General features: G+C 37.9%; 1 protein-coding gene across 1 annotated transcript in view; it reads right to left on the reverse strand.

Annotated features, from left to right (window-relative positions):
• Positions 1–21,211, reverse strand: part of Kpna1 (karyopherin subunit alpha 1) — a 63,565-nt gene that overhangs the window by 14,492 nt on the left and 27,862 nt on the right. Inside the window, exons 4-10 of the mRNA XM_041672983.1 lie at positions 16,445–16,544; positions 12,892–12,986; positions 4,547–4,678; positions 3,353–3,441; positions 2,952–3,051; positions 2,015–2,178; positions 255–333 (exon numbers count right to left, since the gene is read on the reverse strand). Coding sequence (XP_041528917.1) covers positions 255–333; positions 2,015–2,178; positions 2,952–3,051; positions 3,353–3,441; positions 4,547–4,678; positions 12,892–12,986; positions 16,445–16,544 — 759 coding nt within the window. The remainder of the gene's footprint in view (positions 1–254; positions 334–2,014; positions 2,179–2,951; positions 3,052–3,352; positions 3,442–4,546; positions 4,679–12,891; positions 12,987–16,444; positions 16,545–21,211) is intronic.

The following is a 21,211-nucleotide window of genomic DNA, read 5'->3' on the forward strand; positions in this document are numbered from 1 at the left end:
CTGCTGGAAAGCTTACCTGGTGCTCCTAAGATCCAATACAAATAAAAGCAGGGAGAAAACTGACTTAGGGAAAAATTATTTCATAAGGGAACCTACAATCGCTACAAGTCACAGGACGAAAGAGAAATACTAAAGAAACTGAGGACAGCAAAACAGTGTCAGTCATTCTTAACAATACAGAATTCAATATAATAGAACTGTGCTCACAAAGCTCAAGGGACTCACTTTAGGAAAACGTTAGCACGCATCCATACCTGTGTCTGAATATCATCCCCTGTGACAATGTTTCCCACAGCCCGCAAAGCAGGAGACACCACTTTATAATCATTATGCCTGCAACCATTAAAAAAGAGAAAGAGAGATGCTAAGAGTCAACAGTTGTATCCAGAATCATTTTTTAGGGGATGAAATCCAAAATAAGGAAGATGTGATTCAATTTTAGAACAGAAAGGTACTTTATGACTATGGCTATTTAGGGAACTTAGCATGGTGGCAGAATTGACCATTACCTAGAAAAGCAATCTTTTCCCCTCATTTTTAAATAAATTTCATCCTAGTAATCTTTCCCAGGTACTCTAGCACTGAATTCCATTTTTCTCTTATTCTATAGCCCCTCTCCTCTTTTCTTGGTCTCCTGGAGCTGCTGAGATGACTGGGAAGCACAGGTGACATTTATGTACTGCTTACATTCTGAAAATGCTATGTCAACAGTTCAGCTATCTTAAAAACCAAAGCGAGATTTACACTTCAAATGTTTTTCTGTTTCACTAACCTACAAGGCAATCTTTATGGTAAAAAAAAAAAAAAAAAAGCTGTCCACAAAGTCTCCTATGTATCTTGGAGGACAGATAGTAAGTACAGATTTCAGGGTAAATAATGCAATACCCCTGCAACTCTCCTCTAAGACCCTATTCTCTTCCTCCACATTTAAGATCTAATGATTAAAATGAAACATGTAGTAATCTTAACTTAAGGACAAAGGTGATTGTTTTCAAGATCTTGAATTCTTTGAACCCCCGTAGCACCATGTTGCCTTTAACTTGTACCAATACTACACTAGTGGTCTGCAACCAGTCTGTAACCAGCTATAATCCCAGTAATTATACACTTATCAATTTCATATCATGTTTGAGACACTGTCTCTACAAATGGTTTGTACACCAATCAAGTTCACGTTGCTTATAACTGTACTATTTGTTATGATATTGTGTCTATATTTTCTTCTAAGTATTAACTAAAGATTTGATTAATACAGTCTAAAATTATTTATGCCATAAGTAAATAAATCTTCCAGGCTATCACCAAAAGCATTACAAAAACAGGATTCAAAGTCTGATGCCAGTCTGGTGTTTTCCTTTAATGAGAAAGTAAAAAATGGCATTTTACCATAGAAATATGCCTTTGGTTTCTAGTATCTGACCTTAGGCCTTCCAGTATGGGATGAACAACAGAGACAGAATTACATAGGCAGAACTTTCCAAATAATTCTGCTAAAGGGCTAATAATGGCAGAGGTATAATAGATTCTTCACTAAATCTCAAAGCAAACCAAAACATGGCATCATAATAAACAAGAGACAATCGGCCAGTGCACAATAAATCAATAAAACGTACAACCAAAGCACTAGAAATATGGAAGATAGCAGAGTATATAAGTTAGTACCAGCTGCTAGCTTGACACAGTCTAGAGCCATCTACTTAAGACTAAACTGACGGACGGCCCAAATCAGACTGGATTGTGGCCATGTCTGTGAGGGACTGTCATAGCTGACAACTGACATGAGAGGGCAGGGCCCAGCGACCCCATGATAAGCTGGGAGCAAAGCAGAGAACAAGGCAGGAAGCTCGTTCATAGTTCTGGTTCATAGTTCATCTATAGTTTCTACTTCAGCTCCTTCCCTGGATTCCCTCAGTGACAGACTGTGACCTGGAAGTGAGAGTTAAGTAAATCTCTTCCTCCTCTAAGCTGTTTTCAGTGTGGTTTATCACAGACACTTTCTTGAAGATCATCTTACATCAGAAGCTCCACAAGTCTCCTACATACTCCTGCATCGATGACAGCTTGAATTTTATCATTGGGTCCGTCTGACAGGTATGAGAGGGCCCAGCAGGCATCGGCCAGCACGTCAGTGTCACTGACAAACAGCAGCCAAGAAAGGACATTCAGACAGGGAGAAACCTAGAAAAGAAAAGATGAGTAGAAACTCAACTGAAACAAACTGAAGTAAGATTAAGACTCTCAAGAAGCCTATCGGGCAGACACTTGGTGAGTCACCGAGTGGTTTACGCGTCAAGCGTTTGAAGGACATTTCAATCTCTGGCAATGTGGCCAGTACTTATTCAGTTTTCTGAGTTGAGGTAGTCAGAACCCAATGAAAATGATTTCAGGAAGAAAAATGCTGTGTATTAATCCTTTAATTAGAATTCTTTGTTACAGTACACACTTACAAAAAGAAAGTAAAGGAACTTTCAAAGATACTACAGCAGAGAAATTCTGTTACAGAACTTTGTTATCAACAAAAACTGCTATGGTTGTTAAGAGTGATATAGAGCTTCATACTGGGAGTTAGAAATTACCCTAAATTAAAACAAAAACTACCAAAAGTATTGTTTCTACATACAAATACAATTTCTTTTTTTAAGAAAGATTTTATTTATTTATTATGTATATGATGTTCTGCCTGCATTAATGCCTGCAGGCCAGAAGAGGGCACCACATCTCATTACAGATGGTTATAAACTAGCATGTGGTTGCTGGGCATTGAACTCAGGACCTCTGGAAGAGCAGTCAGTGTTCTTAAACACTAAGCCATCTCTCCAGCCCCCAAATAGATTTTCTAACACTCTAAAAAAATTAAACAAAAATCGTCTTTCTATAAACATTAATGGTGGTTACTATATTACTTTAAGAGCATTTTTTTCCTAATGATTTCCAACAAGGATAGTGTTTACCTTAGCAAATTCTGGAGGTGGACTCTTCCCTCTACAGAGATTAGATAAAGCCCATACTGCATTCCGAGTCATGGTCAAGCGGTTTTGCTTTGAAAATAACCTACAAGTATAATGAACCCACAGTAAATTATAAAAGATCCTAATAGTCTATAAAGAAAATACTACTACTGATAAGAGATGTCTTTATTCTCCAAAATAAATATTCATTTTCTTAAATTATTCACTCTTTAAAGATAAACATTAATTCTAATGCAGTATTTCAGAATTTCAATAAGAGACATCAACCTAACAAAGTAACAAGAAAATACTTGGCATCAAAAGAATACAAGGAAAACACAACATGGCTTCCCAAGGTATAATACTTTTCATATATTCATTACTCAGAAAGAGAAGAAACTTACTGCAGAAGAGGGGGGAGGATATTGCAGTCTAAGACATAGTCTCTGCACATGGTACTATCTCCAGCAATGTTGCCAAGGGCCCAGACTGCCTGTGAAAGAGTTATTCATCAATAAAGTTGAATATTTTCATTCCCTCATAATTCTTTCAAAAGAGATACCAACGTATCACAGTAACACTTTATAAAATAAACATTTTATATAAGGACTATTATTTTCTTAAAATCACTCATCAGGGAGTCAAGCCAGTAATAAGATCAGTGTTAGAAAATGCAATTATTACACAAAAGAAAATGTTATTTCATTAAAGTAAAAGCTTTACTAGTAAAAGAGAACTCTTTTCTCAGTGCTGGGAACTGAACTCAGTACCTCACAAAAGGTGAATAATTGCTCCATAAAGCAACATACCTAATCTGGAGTCAATTATTTTTAATGGATCCTACCCTTACTTATAAGTAATATTTTATACAGTCCTTTGTACAAAACAGGGATCTAAATGGCTCAATTGGTGGACTAAAAATGTACTTAAGGCTGTTTACAATAGGAAACTAAGCAGACAGCTGAAATAATAATATAAACACATTTATTAAACTTGTAAAGGTGGCGACTGTAATTTCACAACAATGGCTTCATAGGTGTAGGCATCTAAATACAGTGGTCTATTGTATTTTAATTCTCCCTCAAAACTTCAAAAGAAAATCATATTCACTTAGTAGTGGCTTATCCTTACAAACTTATTAAGGCTGGTAATTAACAAAAGTTTGTTTTCTGTCTTTTCTGAACAAATGACAAGGACTTTTTTTTGGGGGGGGGGGGGGGCTAGAGACAGGATTTTCAGTAGCTTTAGAACCTGTCCTGGAACTAGCTCTTGTAGACCAGGCTGGCCTTGAACTCAGAGATCCACCTGCCTTTGCCTCCCAAGTGATATGATTAAAGGCATGCATTACCACCGCCTGGCTTAAAATGACAGACTCTTAATAGTAGCAATAGAAACTGACATTAAGAAAGGCCATTTTATAAGTAATATGTCCATGATTAAAGAAAAAGATAAAAGCTGCAAGAATCCCACGGTTGGAAGGGTAATTTTCACTAGAGGACTGTTCCTATTTAAACAAGCTATGGACCATTTTGATAAAACTCAAGCTGGGTATGACTATGTGAAATGTGGGCTCCCATCTGTTTCTGCGAAGATTTTACCTGTTCCTGGACATCTTCAAACTCTGAGCTAAGCAGCTCGATGAAGATAGGTACCGCTCCTGCCTGAATCACAATCCGGGTCTGAAGAGAATTTCCTGAAGCAATATTTGTCAGGACCCAAGCTGATTCAAACTATGAAGACAAAAGTTAAGTTTCATTATCTTATTAAAATTTAAAAGATTCTTTACTTAAAACAATACAATGTTTAGTACAATAAAAGGAGTTTGGGATCAATCTAGGATCATTATTGACATGTTGTAAATACCATACTAATTTAAAAATAATTTCCAGAATCTCTCCGTCACATAAACATGGAATATACACAGAGAGTCTGGATTATGTATATTATTGTATTTTCTTTGAATTTTTTGACTGTGAATGAGCTACATACAGAGAGACATTTCATTGTACAGGCTGCTAGGCTAAACCAACATAGACATTTTAAAGGTATCTTCACTTCAAAATTTGGGTCTAAGAATTTGTTGCTTTGGAAAAGAGGTTCTTCTTTTGTTTCCACAGAAGATGAGAACCTGTGAATTCCTTATAGACTAATGTGATTTGATGGGCCAAGTCCTCCAGAAAGGTCACTGTGAACACCCCCCAAAAATTACTTTGCCAAACAAAAAGCAGGAAGCAGCTTGGAGAGAACTACACCTAAATTCCCTAAATGATTGTTTATAAATGTTTGTTTACACTTAAAGGAGGATATGAGACAGATATGAATACTTTGCACTGGTATGGATCTTGGTCTATTGATGCAATTTTTAGGTCAATTTTGTTATATGTATATTTCTGCTTTTGACTAAGGTATTGTGTCTGTGCAGCTCATTTAAAAATGTAATGTATAATTAAGAAATATAGGTTAATAGATAATCATCTATAATAGTCAAGCTTGTAGTCATGTTACTTAGGTGTTCTAGATGTATGGAGATATATTTTAGATGGATAAGTATTCTTCAAACCTTTCAAAAACTTACAGAATATGGCATTTAAATGCTTTAAGAAATTAAAATTTTTCATGACAATGAGACACATCTGTTCCTGACATCACCAATCTACTTCAAGAGGAAGATGGGCATCTAAGAGGCTCCTTACGGAGTTTGTTAGCATTTGGGCAAGAAACAGCTCTTGCCTGACTGCTTGATGATATGCTGTATGAACTGGACATGCAGGACCCACAGAAAAATGACTGCTGAATTTGCCCAAAGGTAAGAAAGTCCTTTAGAGTTCCTGCTTCATGAAAGAGACTGCCAGACATTCTGCAGGACAAAGAAGAAAGTGACTGACAAACTGCCAATATAGGCGGAACTGTCTTTGCAATTTCCTGCTTCATGAAAAAGTCTGCCAGATACTATGGGCCTGTAGGCTTAAGAAGGATGCCCGCAATATTATAGAAGAACTTTGGGTGACTGTCTAGACAGTGAAATGTCTCTGTCAATTCTAGAGTTTTGAAAGTTGCTTACAATTCACTTCCTGTTTACTTAGGTAATATATCCTTCTGGAGTCTTTGATGGAATTTAAGAATAGTTATAGTTTTCTTTAGTCATGATAAAAAATAAAGCAGATATAAAATTGTAACTGTTATTATTGCTTGATACTAGCTTTATTATATGTAATTTTACTATGTTAAAGTTAAAACCTTCCTTTTTATTTGAACATAAAAGGGGAAACAGTGTGGGAAGTCCTTCCTGTATATGTGTTGCTTTTATTGTTTAATAAATAAAGAAGCTGCTTTCAGCCAATGGCTTAACAGAGTACAGCCAGGCTGGAAAAGATAGAGAGAGTAGGAGGAGTCAATGAGAAGCCATGTAGCTGCCAGAGGATAAATAAATACGTGAGCTGCCAGTTGGAATCTTGCTGATAGGCCATGACCCTCATGGTAAAATATAAAATAATAGAAATGGGTTAATTTAAGATGTAAGAGCTAGCAAGAAATATGTATAAGCTAATAAGACAAACAGTATTATAATAGTTTCTGAGTGATTATTCTGAGCAGCCAGGAAAAGAAACAGCCTCCAACAATAAAAGAATATTTAAAGTGCCTAAAATTTCAGAACAAAGTATAGTTATCATGAAACCATAGGAAAAAAAGTGTTTCATAAGTTGATATGGAATGATATCAAATTTTTTGTTTTTGTTGTTTTTTTTTTTCAAGATAAGAGTTTCTCTGTGTAGCCCTGGGTGTCCTGGTGTTCACTACAGACCTGGCTGGCCTTGAACCCAGAGATCTACCTGCTTCTGCTTCCCAAGTGCTGGAATTAAAAGTGTGCATCATCAGCACTCAGTGATTTTATTGAAAATTTTATTGAAAGAACAAAACAACAACATAGAGTAACACACCATTTTATTAATTAAAGAGCTAAAAAGGAGTAATTATAAGTACATTAATATAGGCACTGTACAGATCATCTCTAGACAGAGTCACAAGACACCATCAAGACGTACTGCTTATAAGGACAGGCCTAGATGACTTAATAACGATAAGAAAAAGAACTCTAATGAACATTCTATGCTCCTTTGAGCTTTGTATTGTGGTACTGTATTTATGAACCAATAAATAAATAATTTCTAGGGAATGGGCAAAATGAAATAGAAAGAAAACAATGTAAAATGTATTTTACACAATTACAATTGAAAAGAGCAAAACACATTGTAAGTAAATTAAATAGGTAAAAAGATAACAAGTATATAATTAAAAGCAATGTCTGCTTCAGAGTATACAAGCATCTAATAGATAAGAAGCAGCCTTCAAATCCAAGTCTCTCTCTTTTTTTTTTTTCTTTAAAATATATTGGCCCCCTTGGAGACAAGAATCTCACTCTTGTCCTTACTGGCCCGGAGCTCTCTGTGTAAACCAGGCTGGCCTTGAAATCAGAGATCTGCCTACTTCTGCTTCCTGAGAGGAGAGATTAAAGATAATTGCTACCATTTCCAGGCAAAGAAAAGGTTCTTAATAGATAAGAGAGAAAAAAAAAAAGAGAGAGAGGAGGAAGTGGAGGAAGAAGAAGAGGTGGTGGCAAAGGTAAATTGAGCAAAAATCAATCTAGTATACAGCATTGGTAAGCAAAAAATATGAAGAAAATTATGACCAACAAAACTACAGCATATTACCAATTTTAGAGATGCCTAACTTTCTCGCTAGCATAACATTAAGAAATCTAAGAAAGTTTATATACCTATATTCAGTCAAGACCCCCAAATTAAATTTTTAATTCCTTCCACCATTTCTATCCTTTAATAAAAAACTTATGCAGTTGAAAAGATGTCACATTTCTGTTTAGTAATATAACATTGAATGTGAGATCAATTACATCTCATCAAAAATATACTTGTAGCTAATTATTTTCTAAGATTTTATATCAATTAAAAAGGCATCAATCATTGGAAAAATTAAGTCAAGATAGCAGAACAAATCCAGGTGACTGACAGTACATTCCTAGCAGAAGAAACAAGAAGGTCAAGTGAGAAAAATTTGTACGTCCTTTGCTACCCCTTGAGGGTTCTTTGGTTTGCTTATTTTTAAGATTAATGTAACCAGTGACCCAATCTATGATTGTGTCTACAGTTGGAAAAATGACAGCAGAACAAAAGGGCTGCCAAAGACACCTCTGAAAGCAGAAACTTTAGCTAATGCTATAAAAACTACATACATGTAACTATATTAATAAAGTCTGTGGGGGAGCGGTTAAAAATCTAACATAAAAATATCATGGGGGGAAAAGCACTTTATACATTTATCTCTAGTTAAGTTACTAATGAAAGAAATGTTCAAACTAATTTCAATCTCTCTGAAACATACACACTTCAACGGCTTTTAGTTCTACCACCTAGAGCAAGAAGTCTCAAATAGTACAGCACATTATTTAACTACAGAGGTGTTGCCTAAGCTGTAGTTTCTCTAAGTCACTGTTAAAATGAACTGGGTAAAATATAAGGCAAATGATGTAGGGAGGCAGCAGACTGTCTGACTAGAAGGTAAACTCAAAGTTCATAAACTAATTGTCCAGTTACTATAGATACCAAGTCAGAAGAAGTTGAAAACAGAGGAAAAGCGATCTGGAAAGAGCAAGTCCTATCTGGATACTACATTTCCATGAGGAAAGGGGTCACAGTCAGATTTTGATGTCTATCACAGCAAGACCCTGATAACAGAACATATTAAAGAGTTATCAGTGGGAAAAATCAATTAGCATAGTAATACTGCCAGGGTTCACACTGCTGACTGAGTTTAACAAAGGTCTCTGAGAAAATCAAGAACCAGAAGCCTACTCAGATGAACCAGACAGAAAAACAGTTGTGATGATGATCAGGAAAGTGAACAAGAGAGCAACAGCTAAGCATGGATGAGAAACATTGGATGTGCTTTTGCAAAAGCTAATGTGCCGGAGCTATGCTTATATTCAGTACATAATCATAATGATGACTGTCTTTAAATGCAGACAAGATTCCAGAATGGGAATTAAAAAATAGTTTTGGTATTTACTACTTCAGTGTTTTCACCTTATGATGGAGTTATAGCCATGGGAGGGGGGGGGTCAGAAAGAAAACTCACTTCAGGAATATAAGTCCTTATTCAGATGTGTTTAATGTGCAGGTACACTTTTTTAAGACTTGGATGTAAGCAGCCTAGATACCCTTTCCTTATAGTCCGTCCTGTATTTCACTAAGGTTTATAGCTATGTTTTTAATATTTTGGTCTTAGGTGCTAGATTAGAATGTAACCAGAGAGAGACTGTAAAGCTCAAACTAATGGTAAATACAAATACATAAAGATATGATAGAAACATCCAAAAGAAACAATAATGACTTAAGTAATCGTATAACCCAATAGGAGAATAACCTGGAAAGTGAAAAAGCGTACCTGAGAAATGTTATCACCAAAAGTAACAAATCATGGACAAAATAATCACAGCCTTAGCTTTCTCTGTGTTGTCTTATACTAGCATAATCCTAGTAGTCCAAAAACTGCATCACAGGAAAGAACCTACTGTGTAGCTATAACTGCTTATACATTATTACTCCACTGAAGTTTTGCACAGGAATTTGCTAAATACGAACTGATTGCTACAACTGCCATCTGTATTCTTCAGATTTGAGGTTTTTCTCTCTGTCCTCTTTCTGAGTCTCTACCTTCTGGTGCTCAGCTCCTTTAATAAGGAAAATGAGAATCCAAAGCTGAAGTACTTCTGACCTCCTATCAAGTTTCCCACTCCAGGTTGAGGTACGCCTGGCTCCCTTTCTCCATTTGGATCAGGACTCTGTTGCTGGCCACTTTGCCGGTTCCACTCTGGTTCCTAGCAAATGCCAGGCTCACCTGGAGAGCAAGTGAAAAGAAAGGCTCACATCAGAAAAATAAACCCAGATTATCAAACTCTGCAGAGAAGAGCACCTGAGATATCTGAGCAACCCTCCAGGAAATGGAGAGACATCAGTGAAGACAGGGAGGGAAGAGGATGAAGGTTTACTGCAGTTTATCACACTAAGCTTCCAGAGGGGACAAGAAAGCCAAGAAAGGAAAAAAAGCTAAGCCAACTTCATTCAAATTTACAACTTCTGGAGGAGTGCCATCTAATAATTAGAAGTAAGCAGTAATTTATCGTTTCTAGATAAAACTTTAAAAGTTTGGCAGCGCAGTATATTAGCACTGCAGAAGATAGTATAAAGATGCTGGACCTGACCTCAAACAAGTGAGTCCACAGACTACTCAAGGTAGAGCAGTCTCCTACCAAAGGCTAGAGGGTGTCACTAAGCCCGACAGCACTCTAAAGCTAAGGTACTGCCTAATCCCCAAATGCTAGATTCAACCTCTAGTTTGAATGGCAAGATAGTATCTGGGTAGTGATGTCCCAAAGAAGACATGTAGGGCTCTCTTATTTAAGACAATCCACTGATCTGAGAAGACAAAGGGTAGTGACGTTCACTAAAACTCAGTTCTTTAGCTATGAGATGAAAAAAACTTGGTCCTGGGATTTATTATTGAACTAAGCCACCCAATTTCATTTGTGCCATAGACTATCAGGCTCTTTGTGAAAAGAGAAATGGCAAAATCTTATTCTAAAGATGTGCTACTCGCTGTCTTACATTTAGTGCTGCCCCCAAGTCACAAGGCAAGGAATTCCCTCCAAGCTTCCCAAAACATCTAATTATCTGAAGACATGGCAGAGCACTTATGTCCCTGGCTCCTCCCTGAGCATAATTGCTCTTAACTGCTTTGGAGGTGATCGATGTCACCCGACACTCAGACTGGAGAGAGAATGCCATGCTGTACTTTACATGCAGAAGGAAAGCTGGAGACAACGACCCTCAAACACTAGACTGGTTACTTCCCAATCTTAGATAACTGAGGTAACAATTCATGAAGCACTCACTTCAGAGAAATCATTTTTTAGTCTTTCATCCCAATTACTAGTCTGGAAAAGGGTGGAATCTAGAAATTTAGATAAAAGCAAATCAGAGACTTTGAAGGCTTCACCTAAGTTCTAACAGATAATGAATCACAAAATAATAGAGAATTTTATGTGTCAGTCAGAAAAGGGTACTGTATAAGAACATGGTATACTGCTTATAAACAAGAGTACAGTAGAGTATAGAGACAAGATTCATTTCTCAGGATTTTTTCATTTTAATTCTGGAAGCTTCTGCTTTATTTCTTTAGTGCATAAGAGAATAGACCTCTATAAGCACCTAATTAAAACTGCCTCCCTGAGAGTAGAACTGCTACCACTCACGTACACTCCTTCTAGAGACCGGAGAGCAACATTTTTGTAATTTGTAATGAACGAAATAGTCACCTTCCCTATCTCCCTTTTCTTACAAACCATTTGGAATGGTAAACTGCAGTAAGTCTCCTCTTTTGATCCCATGGTCTCTTGGCAGGTCGATTAGGGGCTCAGGCTCTGTTCTCTGCAGTGTTGGTCATCTGGATTTCCTTTTTTTTCTGAGAAAACTCTTTCCTTGCTCTCAGGGTAAATAGAACTTTTCAACTGTCTGGTGATTCTGGACTTAGATGGAGGCCAGAATTACAATAATCCAGAAGGCATCAAGCAAAACAGAATCTTAATTCAAATCAACACAGGGATTGGCAAAGGTCAAACTGGAGAAGAAAACCGATGGGACAGAGAAGTACTCTACCTTTGCAGGATTTCCTCCTTCTCCTCTGGAAGACATTCATCACCACAATAAAGATGTAAGATAAAGAGAAAGATGGAACAAGAGAAGAGAAAGTACCAAGACAAAGCATTAAGACTAACAAATCATCTGCAATAAGGAACCTGGGACAGGAATTGCCATTTATGAAATGCCTCAATCAAGAGTGACAATGGAGGCAGAAATTGCCTTATGATTGGCAAGTATTTCTCCCATCTTGTGATCTACTTGCAATGTAACCAAATTTTATAGCTACATGTTACCTCTGAAAGACCTGAGCCCTTCATATTACATAAAAGACCTTGGTGAGAATTTACAGATTATAGGTATTTGTCAATAATTCAGATATTAGCCGGTTGTGGTGGCGCACGCCGGTAGGATTTGCTGAAGGAGGCAGAGGCAGGAGGATCACGAAAAAAAAAAAATAATTCAGATATTAAAGGAATCTGCTAATGAACAATCAAATTAGTAGCAAAAGTTTAACTTTACCAAGGGAAAAAAGTAGTATTTTTAGAATTCCAGATACTCAAAGGCTGTGAGTTTGACAGCTGGCTCCTCTTACTGTAAAAATTATTCAATCCTAGGAGGCTGGAGGGATAGCTCTGTGGTTAAAGCACTGAGGACCCAGGTTCAAAATTCCCAGCACCCACATGGCAGCTCACAACTGTCTGTAACTCCTGTTCCAAGGGACCAGACAGTCATGGCAAAACGCCAATGCACATAAAATAAAAATAAACAAGTTAGAAATTAACACTAGAAAAAAATAAAAAAATTCAATCATTAGGTGGTAAACTCTTTGTACAGTCCATTAGAAGAAAATCAAACTTATGGCAAAGTTTTCTTGTGGTTTAGTAAGACCGGGTTTGATTTCCGAGTTTCTAGGCCAGTCCATGTTACATATTATATACTCCATCTTGAGAACAAGTAGTCTAACACCCCCCCCCCACACACACACACACAAGAAACTTCACATAGCTTGCATAGGCTCCTGGTTATGACAAGTCCTACTGCGAAAAATTCAAATGAGATACAAATTCTAGCAAGTATTGGTCAGGACACCTACATGTTAACAAACCTATATAAGCAGTTTACAAGGTAGTTATCACCAATACTCTTACAAACAAACAAGCCTTCATACAGATTAGAAACTCATATTTTCAAGAACAAAGTTCTAAGGCAAGAAATGAAAATATCCGCACCTGCAGTGTACAATTTTCTTTTCGTTTGAGGAACTCCACAAACCTGGCCACTACTCCTGGTGTGTTGATGACTTCATCAATAGGAGGATTAGGTTCTGTTTCCCCATAAAATAAAATAAAAGATTTCAATAAAATGACTTTATAGATCAAAGTTAGTCACAATACCCCTCTGATCATTCATTGGCCAACTTTCCTATTAGAAATCTATCCCCTCCAAAAAGGTTAATATTGAATTTGGTCACTTTTAAAGTAGTGTAGCTTGAAAGGTATCACAAAAATAAGCTTACATATTAAAATGAAGGAAGGGCAAAATTCTTTGTTTTTGCAGTACAAGGAAAATCTTTCATGTGTGCACCCTCAGTGCTGAACCTTGTATGCCAAGCCAATAATTCTTATCATTGAGCTACATTATCAGGTCCCAATATTTCCTAAAATTAATGCATTTGCTACAGTGGGTCTCAGCCTTCCTAATGCTGCAACCCTTTAATGAAGTTCCTCATGCTGTGGTAAGCCCCACCATAAAACTATTTCACTGCTACTTTATAACTGCAGTTAGCTACTGTTGTGAATCATAATGTAAATAAGATATGGAAGATATCTGATATGTGACCCCTTGAAAAGGTCATTCAATCCCCCCCAAAAGGGTCATGAGCCACTATTTTAAAAAAACTCAAGAAATGGTGGCTAGAGAGATGGCTCAGTGGTTAAGAGCACTGCCTGCTCTTCCAAAGGTCCTGAGTTCAATTCCCGGCAACCACATTGTGGCTCACAACCATCTGTAATGAGGCCTCGTGCCCTCTTCTGGCCTACATACAGACAGAATATTGTATACATTATATATATATATATATACACATATATATGTATATATACATATGTATACATATATATACATATATGTGTATATATACACATATATGTGTACATATATATATGTGTATATATATATATATATTAAAAAACATTCAAGAAAGCAGGGAAATCCAAAGCCAACTGCTACTAGCATTCTGCTATACACTCCTCTGGCCCTTTTTCTGTACAAAAGGCTTCAACCTGTGTTTTTATTAGACCTGCCTAAAGAACCTGAATGACAGGATTCTCAATGTGCTTATAGGATTTCACAGCAGCACTAACAAGAAAGTGTCAGCAAGAATTCATTAACACTTACTTGCCAAATTCATCTCACTTTCATTTATGAGGATGAGTATAAATTGGCATTTAATAAACAATTACTGGGTGAGCAGACAGAAAATATCAGATAATCAGGCCAGTAATTTCAGGAGAGACTTTTCCTTTCGTGTATGCAATGCCAGAAAAACACATTAGAACAGTACTGCCTAGGGAGACCCATGGCAAAAGTCAATAGCCGCACTGTAAAAGGTAAACCAAGCATGGTGGTCCGCACCAAAACCCCAGCACTCCAGATCAGAGGCAGATCCGGAGTTCAGGTTATCCTCATGGCAACTTACAGGGAAACCTGTGTGCTACATTAAGGCCCTATGCTTTTGTTTTGACTAATTAGTTTATTGTTGATTTAGAAGGAAGGCATTCTAGTAACATGTCCTTTGCCTTGTTCAACAGTTTTATCAATCACTCAAACATAACAAACCTTGTAATAATAAAGATAAACTAGTTAATATTCTGAATTACAGAAACATCATAGAAAATAAAGAGTAACACACCAAAAATGACAATAAATCAGGGGAATAAAACAAAAGCAATCTTGGTTGTTCTGTTTGCCAGCATAGGGGATGAACCCCAGGTTCTGTGTATCACAGGCAAGTCCACTGTAAGTCATGTTTCTAAGCTACAACAGTTGATTTGTTTTGTTTATATTTTAAGATGTGATCTCATTATGTTGGCCAGGCTAGTCTTAAATTCTGAGATCCTATCTCCATCTCCTGGTGGCAGACAACTAAGTACCCAGCTTAACAACTATATATTTTTTAATTTACTTATTTATTTGTTCGTCTCTCTGTGTGTGGACCTGTGGGGCACGACACGTGTGGAGGTCAAAGAATGACCTACGAGAGCTGGTTCATACCACATGCATTCCAGAGATCAAACTCAGGTCATCAGCCTTGGAGCCTAGTGCCTTTATCATGAGTCATATTGAAGGCCTAGTCACTGTATTTATTAAAAGGCTCTTTTTTTTTTTTTAAATCCACATGAATTCACTGTCCTCATTAGGTTCTCTCAACTTGACATAATTATCTGGTAAGAGAATCTCACTTGAAACATTGGCCACATCATGCTGGTCCGTGAGAGATTATCTTGGCTGTTAATTGATGTAGGAGGGCCCAGCCCACACTATATGTAGCACCATTATCTAGGAAGGTGGCCCTGAACAGCGTGAGAAATCAAGAGGACACACTAAGCCTGCCTACTAGCCAGCAAGCAGGATTCCCTATAGCACATGCCATACTTTTTTCTGCCATCAAGTGTGTTCTTTGGCATGTAACACTCTACGATGGGCTGTAAGCAACTGCAACTTATTCCCCATACGTCTCACACCTTTGAACACTTGGTCCCCAGTTGCTATCATTCGTGCTCTCTGCTTCCTCTCAGTGTTCTGAGATATGAGCTCTCAGCTACCGCTCCTCCACCATCTGGGAGTCTAGCCATCTGGAACTGCAAACCCAAGTAAACTCTTCTATAAGGTAATATCACAGCAATAAAACAAAAAAGGGAACTAAGTCAAGTAAGTCCCTTCCCTAAGTTGCTTTTGGCCAAGAAGTTTTGTCAAAACAACAACAAAAACCTAAAACATTCAAAACTACAGTTCACGAAGTAAAGAGTTTTCTTTGCTGAAAATTCAAATGTAGAACTATGCTGTGACAACACTATTCTCTTAAACTGACACTGAAATGAGCAGTCTTCTCAAGACAAAGAAGTGAGTTTCTTGTCAACTACTGCAATAAACACATCCGCAGTGCTATGCTCTAGTTATCTAGTTTTTAAGAAGGAAGCTGGCAAACTAGAATACATGTAGGAAAGTTGTCATACCTTCTGTGTATGTTAAGGAGGTAGACATTTTAATGCAGCTATCAGCTCACGACATAAATATTTTTAAAAACTAATGATTTTAAACAACCATAACTTACTACTGTATGGTTCACTATTTACTACCAATATTTTAATATGGCTCAGAATTTTTTTATACGCCAATTTATTCTAATTACACAAAGAAGAAATATCCTATTCCACAATAAATCTATACTTAACTTTCAGTGGTAAACTACTAATATTAAAATCAGTAATCACTGTTTAAGTAATTTTTAATAAAGAGCGGAGCTTCTCAATATCAGCCAGCAAAAGCTATTATTACTTACTATAAGGTCTTTTTATGACAGCTCCCAAATGGTTCCCTTCTGGGAAATAAGGAAACAAAATGCAGGGCTCAAAATTGTACACATCTGTATGCCTCTTTATTTTTATACTCACAAAACACATTACTCCAAAGGAAATTAGCAGGAGCTGTAGAAAAGGGATTGTGGACAAGGAATAATTTACACAGAGATTAAAAAGTAAAGTCAATAAATCTAAGACTTACCCTTTGAAAGTAGTTTCCTGAATTTCTGGGTTGCAGAAAGTTGTTGCTCTGGGCTATTCGAAAATATCATCTCAATCATGTCAGAGGTAATGACCCCACCCTGGATTAAAGATAAGCAAATATAACACAACCTTAGTTCAGTGGAAAGAAAAAACATAAAATACAATCAAATAAATCACGCATTTCCTAAAGTTATACAAATACATAAATCTTTACATGCAAAACTGTCTAAGATCATACTAATATGAAGAGGTCAGTCAGACTCTATTATTACGAAGCTCATGACAGCCAGGCCTTGGTGTCTCACCCTTTAATCCCAGCACTCTGGAGTCAGAGGCAAGTGGACTGCTGAGTTTGAGGGCAACCTGGTCTTTAGAGTGAGTTCCAAGACAGCTATAGCTATACAGAGAAACTTTGCCTTAAAATCTAAGGCATTAAAAAAAGAAGAAAATGTAGCAGCAGCAGCAGCAGCTTATAATAGTGAGAAAACTATCCAAGTAATAAATGCTGAAAGAGGCATATTAGCATTCTTCACCCAGCTCCTCACATGTATGGTTATTACTGCTATCAAAAGTAAGTATTAGAATATATAAAGGCTGGTCTAGATGGCTCAGCAGTTAAGAAGACTGCTTGCTCTTCCTGAGGACTCAGATTGAAGTACAAGCACCAACATGGCAGCTCACAACCACTTGTACATCCAGCCCTGGGGTAAAGACAAGCCCTCTTCTTGCCTCCATAAGCACCAGAAACCCAAGTGGTATACAGGCATACATGAAGGCAAAACACCCACATGTGTAATATACAAAATTTTAAAGTTCTTTTCATGACCTCTAAATCTAAAGCAATTGCTCAGCTGCTAAATCAGTCACTTCTATTCTATTCGTTTCTATTTTCAAGAACAGGTATCATGAATCTACAAAACGCTCTGTGTAGCCAAAGATAACACTGAACCTCCTGATCTTACCCCCAGACCCAATTTATGTGGGACTGGGGACTGAACTCAAGGAGATATATATATATATATGTGTGTGTGTGTGTGTGTGTGTGTGTGTGTGTGTATTAGGCAAGCACTCTACTAACTGAGACAACCCATATCCCCAGCATACCACATACCAAATTCATATCACCACTAGATATTTTCCTGGTTATTTGTTAACACCTGAACTTCCTAGTTTATCATACTCTCCTTGAAAGTAAATAACCTTGCCTTTTGTGTTATTTTTTCAACAGATGTATAGAGACATAAAATTGCACATATTAATAGGACAGCATTAAGTATTCCTATACGCAATCACTACTATGATGGCTGTGAATAAGAGATGAGATGTTCAACTAGAAGTAAAGGAGTTGGTGGTGGGATTGCAGAAACCAGATTCTAACCACCACTAAATTAAAAAATGAGGTCCTTAAATCCCAATTTGTCTTAAAATTTTCTGTTCCCTACCATGTTACTGTTTTTTTTTGTTTTTTTTTTTTTAATAAAGGTTACAGTTACTAGGGTGGTGGTGGTGTACGCCTTTAATCCCAGCACTTGGGGAGGCAGAGGCAGTCGGATCTCTGAGTTTGAGGCCAGCCTGGTCTATAGAAAGAGTTGATGCCCTATCATACCACAAAAGCATTTGTTCAACTATGTTCATAGCAGCATTATTTGTAATAGCCAGATCCTGGAAATAACCTAGATGCCCCTCAATGGAAGAATGGATGAAGAAAGTGTGGAATATATATGCATTAGAGTACTACTCAACGGTAAAAAACAATGACATCTTGAATTTTGCATGCAAACGGATGGAAATAGAAAACACTATCCTGAGTGAGGTAATCCAGACCCAAAAAGATGAATATGGTATGTACTTATTCATTAGTGGATTCTAGCCATAAGTAAAGGACATTGAGCCTATAATTCATGATCCTAGCGAAGCTAAATAGGAAGGTGAGCCCAAAGAAAAACATATAGTTATCCTCCTGGATATTGGAAGTAGACAAGATTGCCAGGCAAAAATTGAGAGCTTGGGGAGGGGGGGTAAGGTGGGGGTAAGGGGAGATGAGGAGAGAGAAGTGAGAAGGGGAGAATGGGGAGAGCTTGGGGGAATGGGACAGTTGGGATGGAGGAAGAGTGGATATGGGAGCAGGGAAGTATATATCTTAATTAAGGGAACCATTTTAGGGTTGGCAAGAGACTGGACTCTAGAGCAGTTCCCAGGTGTCCAAGGAAATGTGCCCAGCTTGCTCCTTGAGCAGCTGAGGAGAGGGCGCCTGAACTGGCCCTATCCTATAGCCACAGTAATGAATATCTTGCATATCACCATAGAACCTTCATCTGGCGATGGATGGAGAGACAGGGACCCATATTGGAGCACTGGAATGAGCTCCCAAGGTCCAAATGAGGAGCAGAAGGAGAGAGAACAGGAGCAAGGAAGTCAGGACCATGAGGGACGCGCCCACCCACTGTTGACGGTGGGGCTGATCCAATGAGAACTCACCAAGCACAGCTGGACTGGGACTGATGGAGTATGTGATCAAACCTGAATCTCTGCACGTGGCTGACGAGGAGGGCTGACTGAGAAGCCAAGGACAATGGCACTGGGTTTTGATTCTACTGCTATGTACTGGCTGTGTGGGAACCTAGTCTGTCTGGATGCTCACCTTCCTAGACCTAGATGGAGGGGGGAGGGCCTTGGACTTCCCACAAGGCAGGGCACCCTGACTTCTCTTAGGACTGGAGAGGGAGGGGGAGGGGGAATGGGAGCGGAAGAGGGAAATGGGAGCGGAAGAGAGAAATGGGAGGAGGTGAAAATTTGTAATAATAACAATAAAAAAGATGCAAAAAAAATTTAAAAAAAGACAAAAGGGAAGGAAGAAGGAATGAAGGAAAAGAAAAGTTAAAGTTAATAAGAATTATAGAGAAATATGCACTGAGTTCTGGAAATACTATGTAATTGACAATAAACCTCTAACACTTAAAATTTCTTATTAGAAGTTGGGTGATGGTGGCACACACCTTTAATCCCAGCACTTGGGAGACAGGGGCAGGCAGATCTCTGTGAGTTCGAGGCCAACTCCAGTCTACAAAGTGAATTCCAGGACAGCCATTACACAGAGAAACCCTGTTTTGAAAAAACAACAAACAAAACAAACCCGAAAATCAAAACATTCTCATTAGAGGATCATGCGTGGTGGCGCATGCGGAAACCCCAGCAAAGAAAGGCTAAAGCAAGGGGGTAGAGAATTTAACACCAGCTATTACATAGTGAGATCCTGTCTGAATTTCCATAGGGGAATTCATGAAGCATTCTGCTTAAGATTAGAAAAGCAACTGTTTTCAATGTAGCAAGATTGATTCCTGAGTAAACAAGTGTTTAAGAGACTGTTACAAATGTTTTCACATGTACAAAACCAGCTGTATATCTGTGTGCATGGTAGTAATATAAATGTAGCAAACAACTATCTTTTTCTTCTTCTTTTTTTTTTTTTTTTGAGACAGGGTTTCACTGTAGTTTTAGAGCCTGTCCCTGAGCTCTTTTTTTTTAATATTTATTTATTTATTTATTTATTTATTATATTATGTGTATAGCATTCCTTCCACGTGTGCCTGCAAGCCAGAAGGGGGCGCCAGGTCTCATTATAGATGGCTGTAAGCCACCATGTGGTTGCTGGAATTGAACTCAGGACCTCTGGAAGAGCAGTCAGTGTTCTTAACCTCTGAGCCATCTCTCCAGCCCTCTTTTTCTTCTTTTTATATCCTCTTTTATAGCTGTACAGATTAATATCATGGTATTTAAATTATAGGACATCAAGAAGGGAAGTGAACACTACCCAAACTTTTAGCAACCCCTTCTAGGGAGAAAATTGGTTATGTAGAAAAGCTATATCATTTTAGATGAAGGAACAACTTTGTTATCTTTTCTGAAGCTCAATATGGTTAAAAAAAAGGGGGGGGGGTTATTCCTAACAAATAAGGAGTAGATTCTGACAGCTGATTTCATGTGTCAACCAGATTCCCTAGACAAATACTAGTCAAAATGTTATTCTGAAAGTATTTTAGATGTGATTAACATTTAAATTAGGACAACTGAATAGAGCAGATTCTAAGATTGGTTTTCATAATGTGGGGTGAACTTAATTAGCTAAAGGCCTTTTAGCCTGAGGTTTCCCCAAAGAGAAGGAATTCAGACTCAGACTGCAACAGCGATGCTTCCTGAGTTTCCAGCCTGCTGACCTCCCCGCATCCAGACTACTCGGTTGCAAGCTGCCATCACAAAAGCCACTACTCCAATCACTCCCTTCCCTCTCTTTGCCCCTCTCCCCATCTCTCTTAGAAACCTTGACTAATGCATCTAGAACACTGCATTCATAGGGCATGAAGAATTAACTCAGCAGTTAAGAATATATACTGCACTTGCAAAAACTCAAGTTCTGTTCCTAGAACTCATGGGGCCACTCACAAGTACCTGTAACTCCCACTAAGGGGGATCTGATCTCACTTCCAGCCTTCTCAGGCACACACACATACAAGTATGTAACACACACCCCTAGAGACCTCTATATACATATTTTAAAATAAATACCTTTAAAAAATTACTGGTTCGGCAGTGGTGGCACACACCTTTAATCCCAGTACTCAAGAAGCAGAAGCATGTGAATCTTTATGAGTTTGAGGACTGCCTGGTCTACAGAGAGAGTTCCAGGAAAGCTAGAGATACATATGAAAAACTCTAGGACAACTCTGAGGCCATTTCTGAGGCCTCTCAGCATTAGTGCTCCCCCTCC

Source organism: Microtus oregoni, unplaced genomic scaffold (assembly GCF_018167655.1).
Source record: "Microtus oregoni isolate MIOR12 unplaced genomic scaffold, Mior012 000023F_ref0000262, whole genome shotgun sequence".
NCBI classification, from domain to species: Eukaryota; Metazoa; Chordata; class Mammalia; order Rodentia; family Cricetidae; genus Microtus; species Microtus oregoni.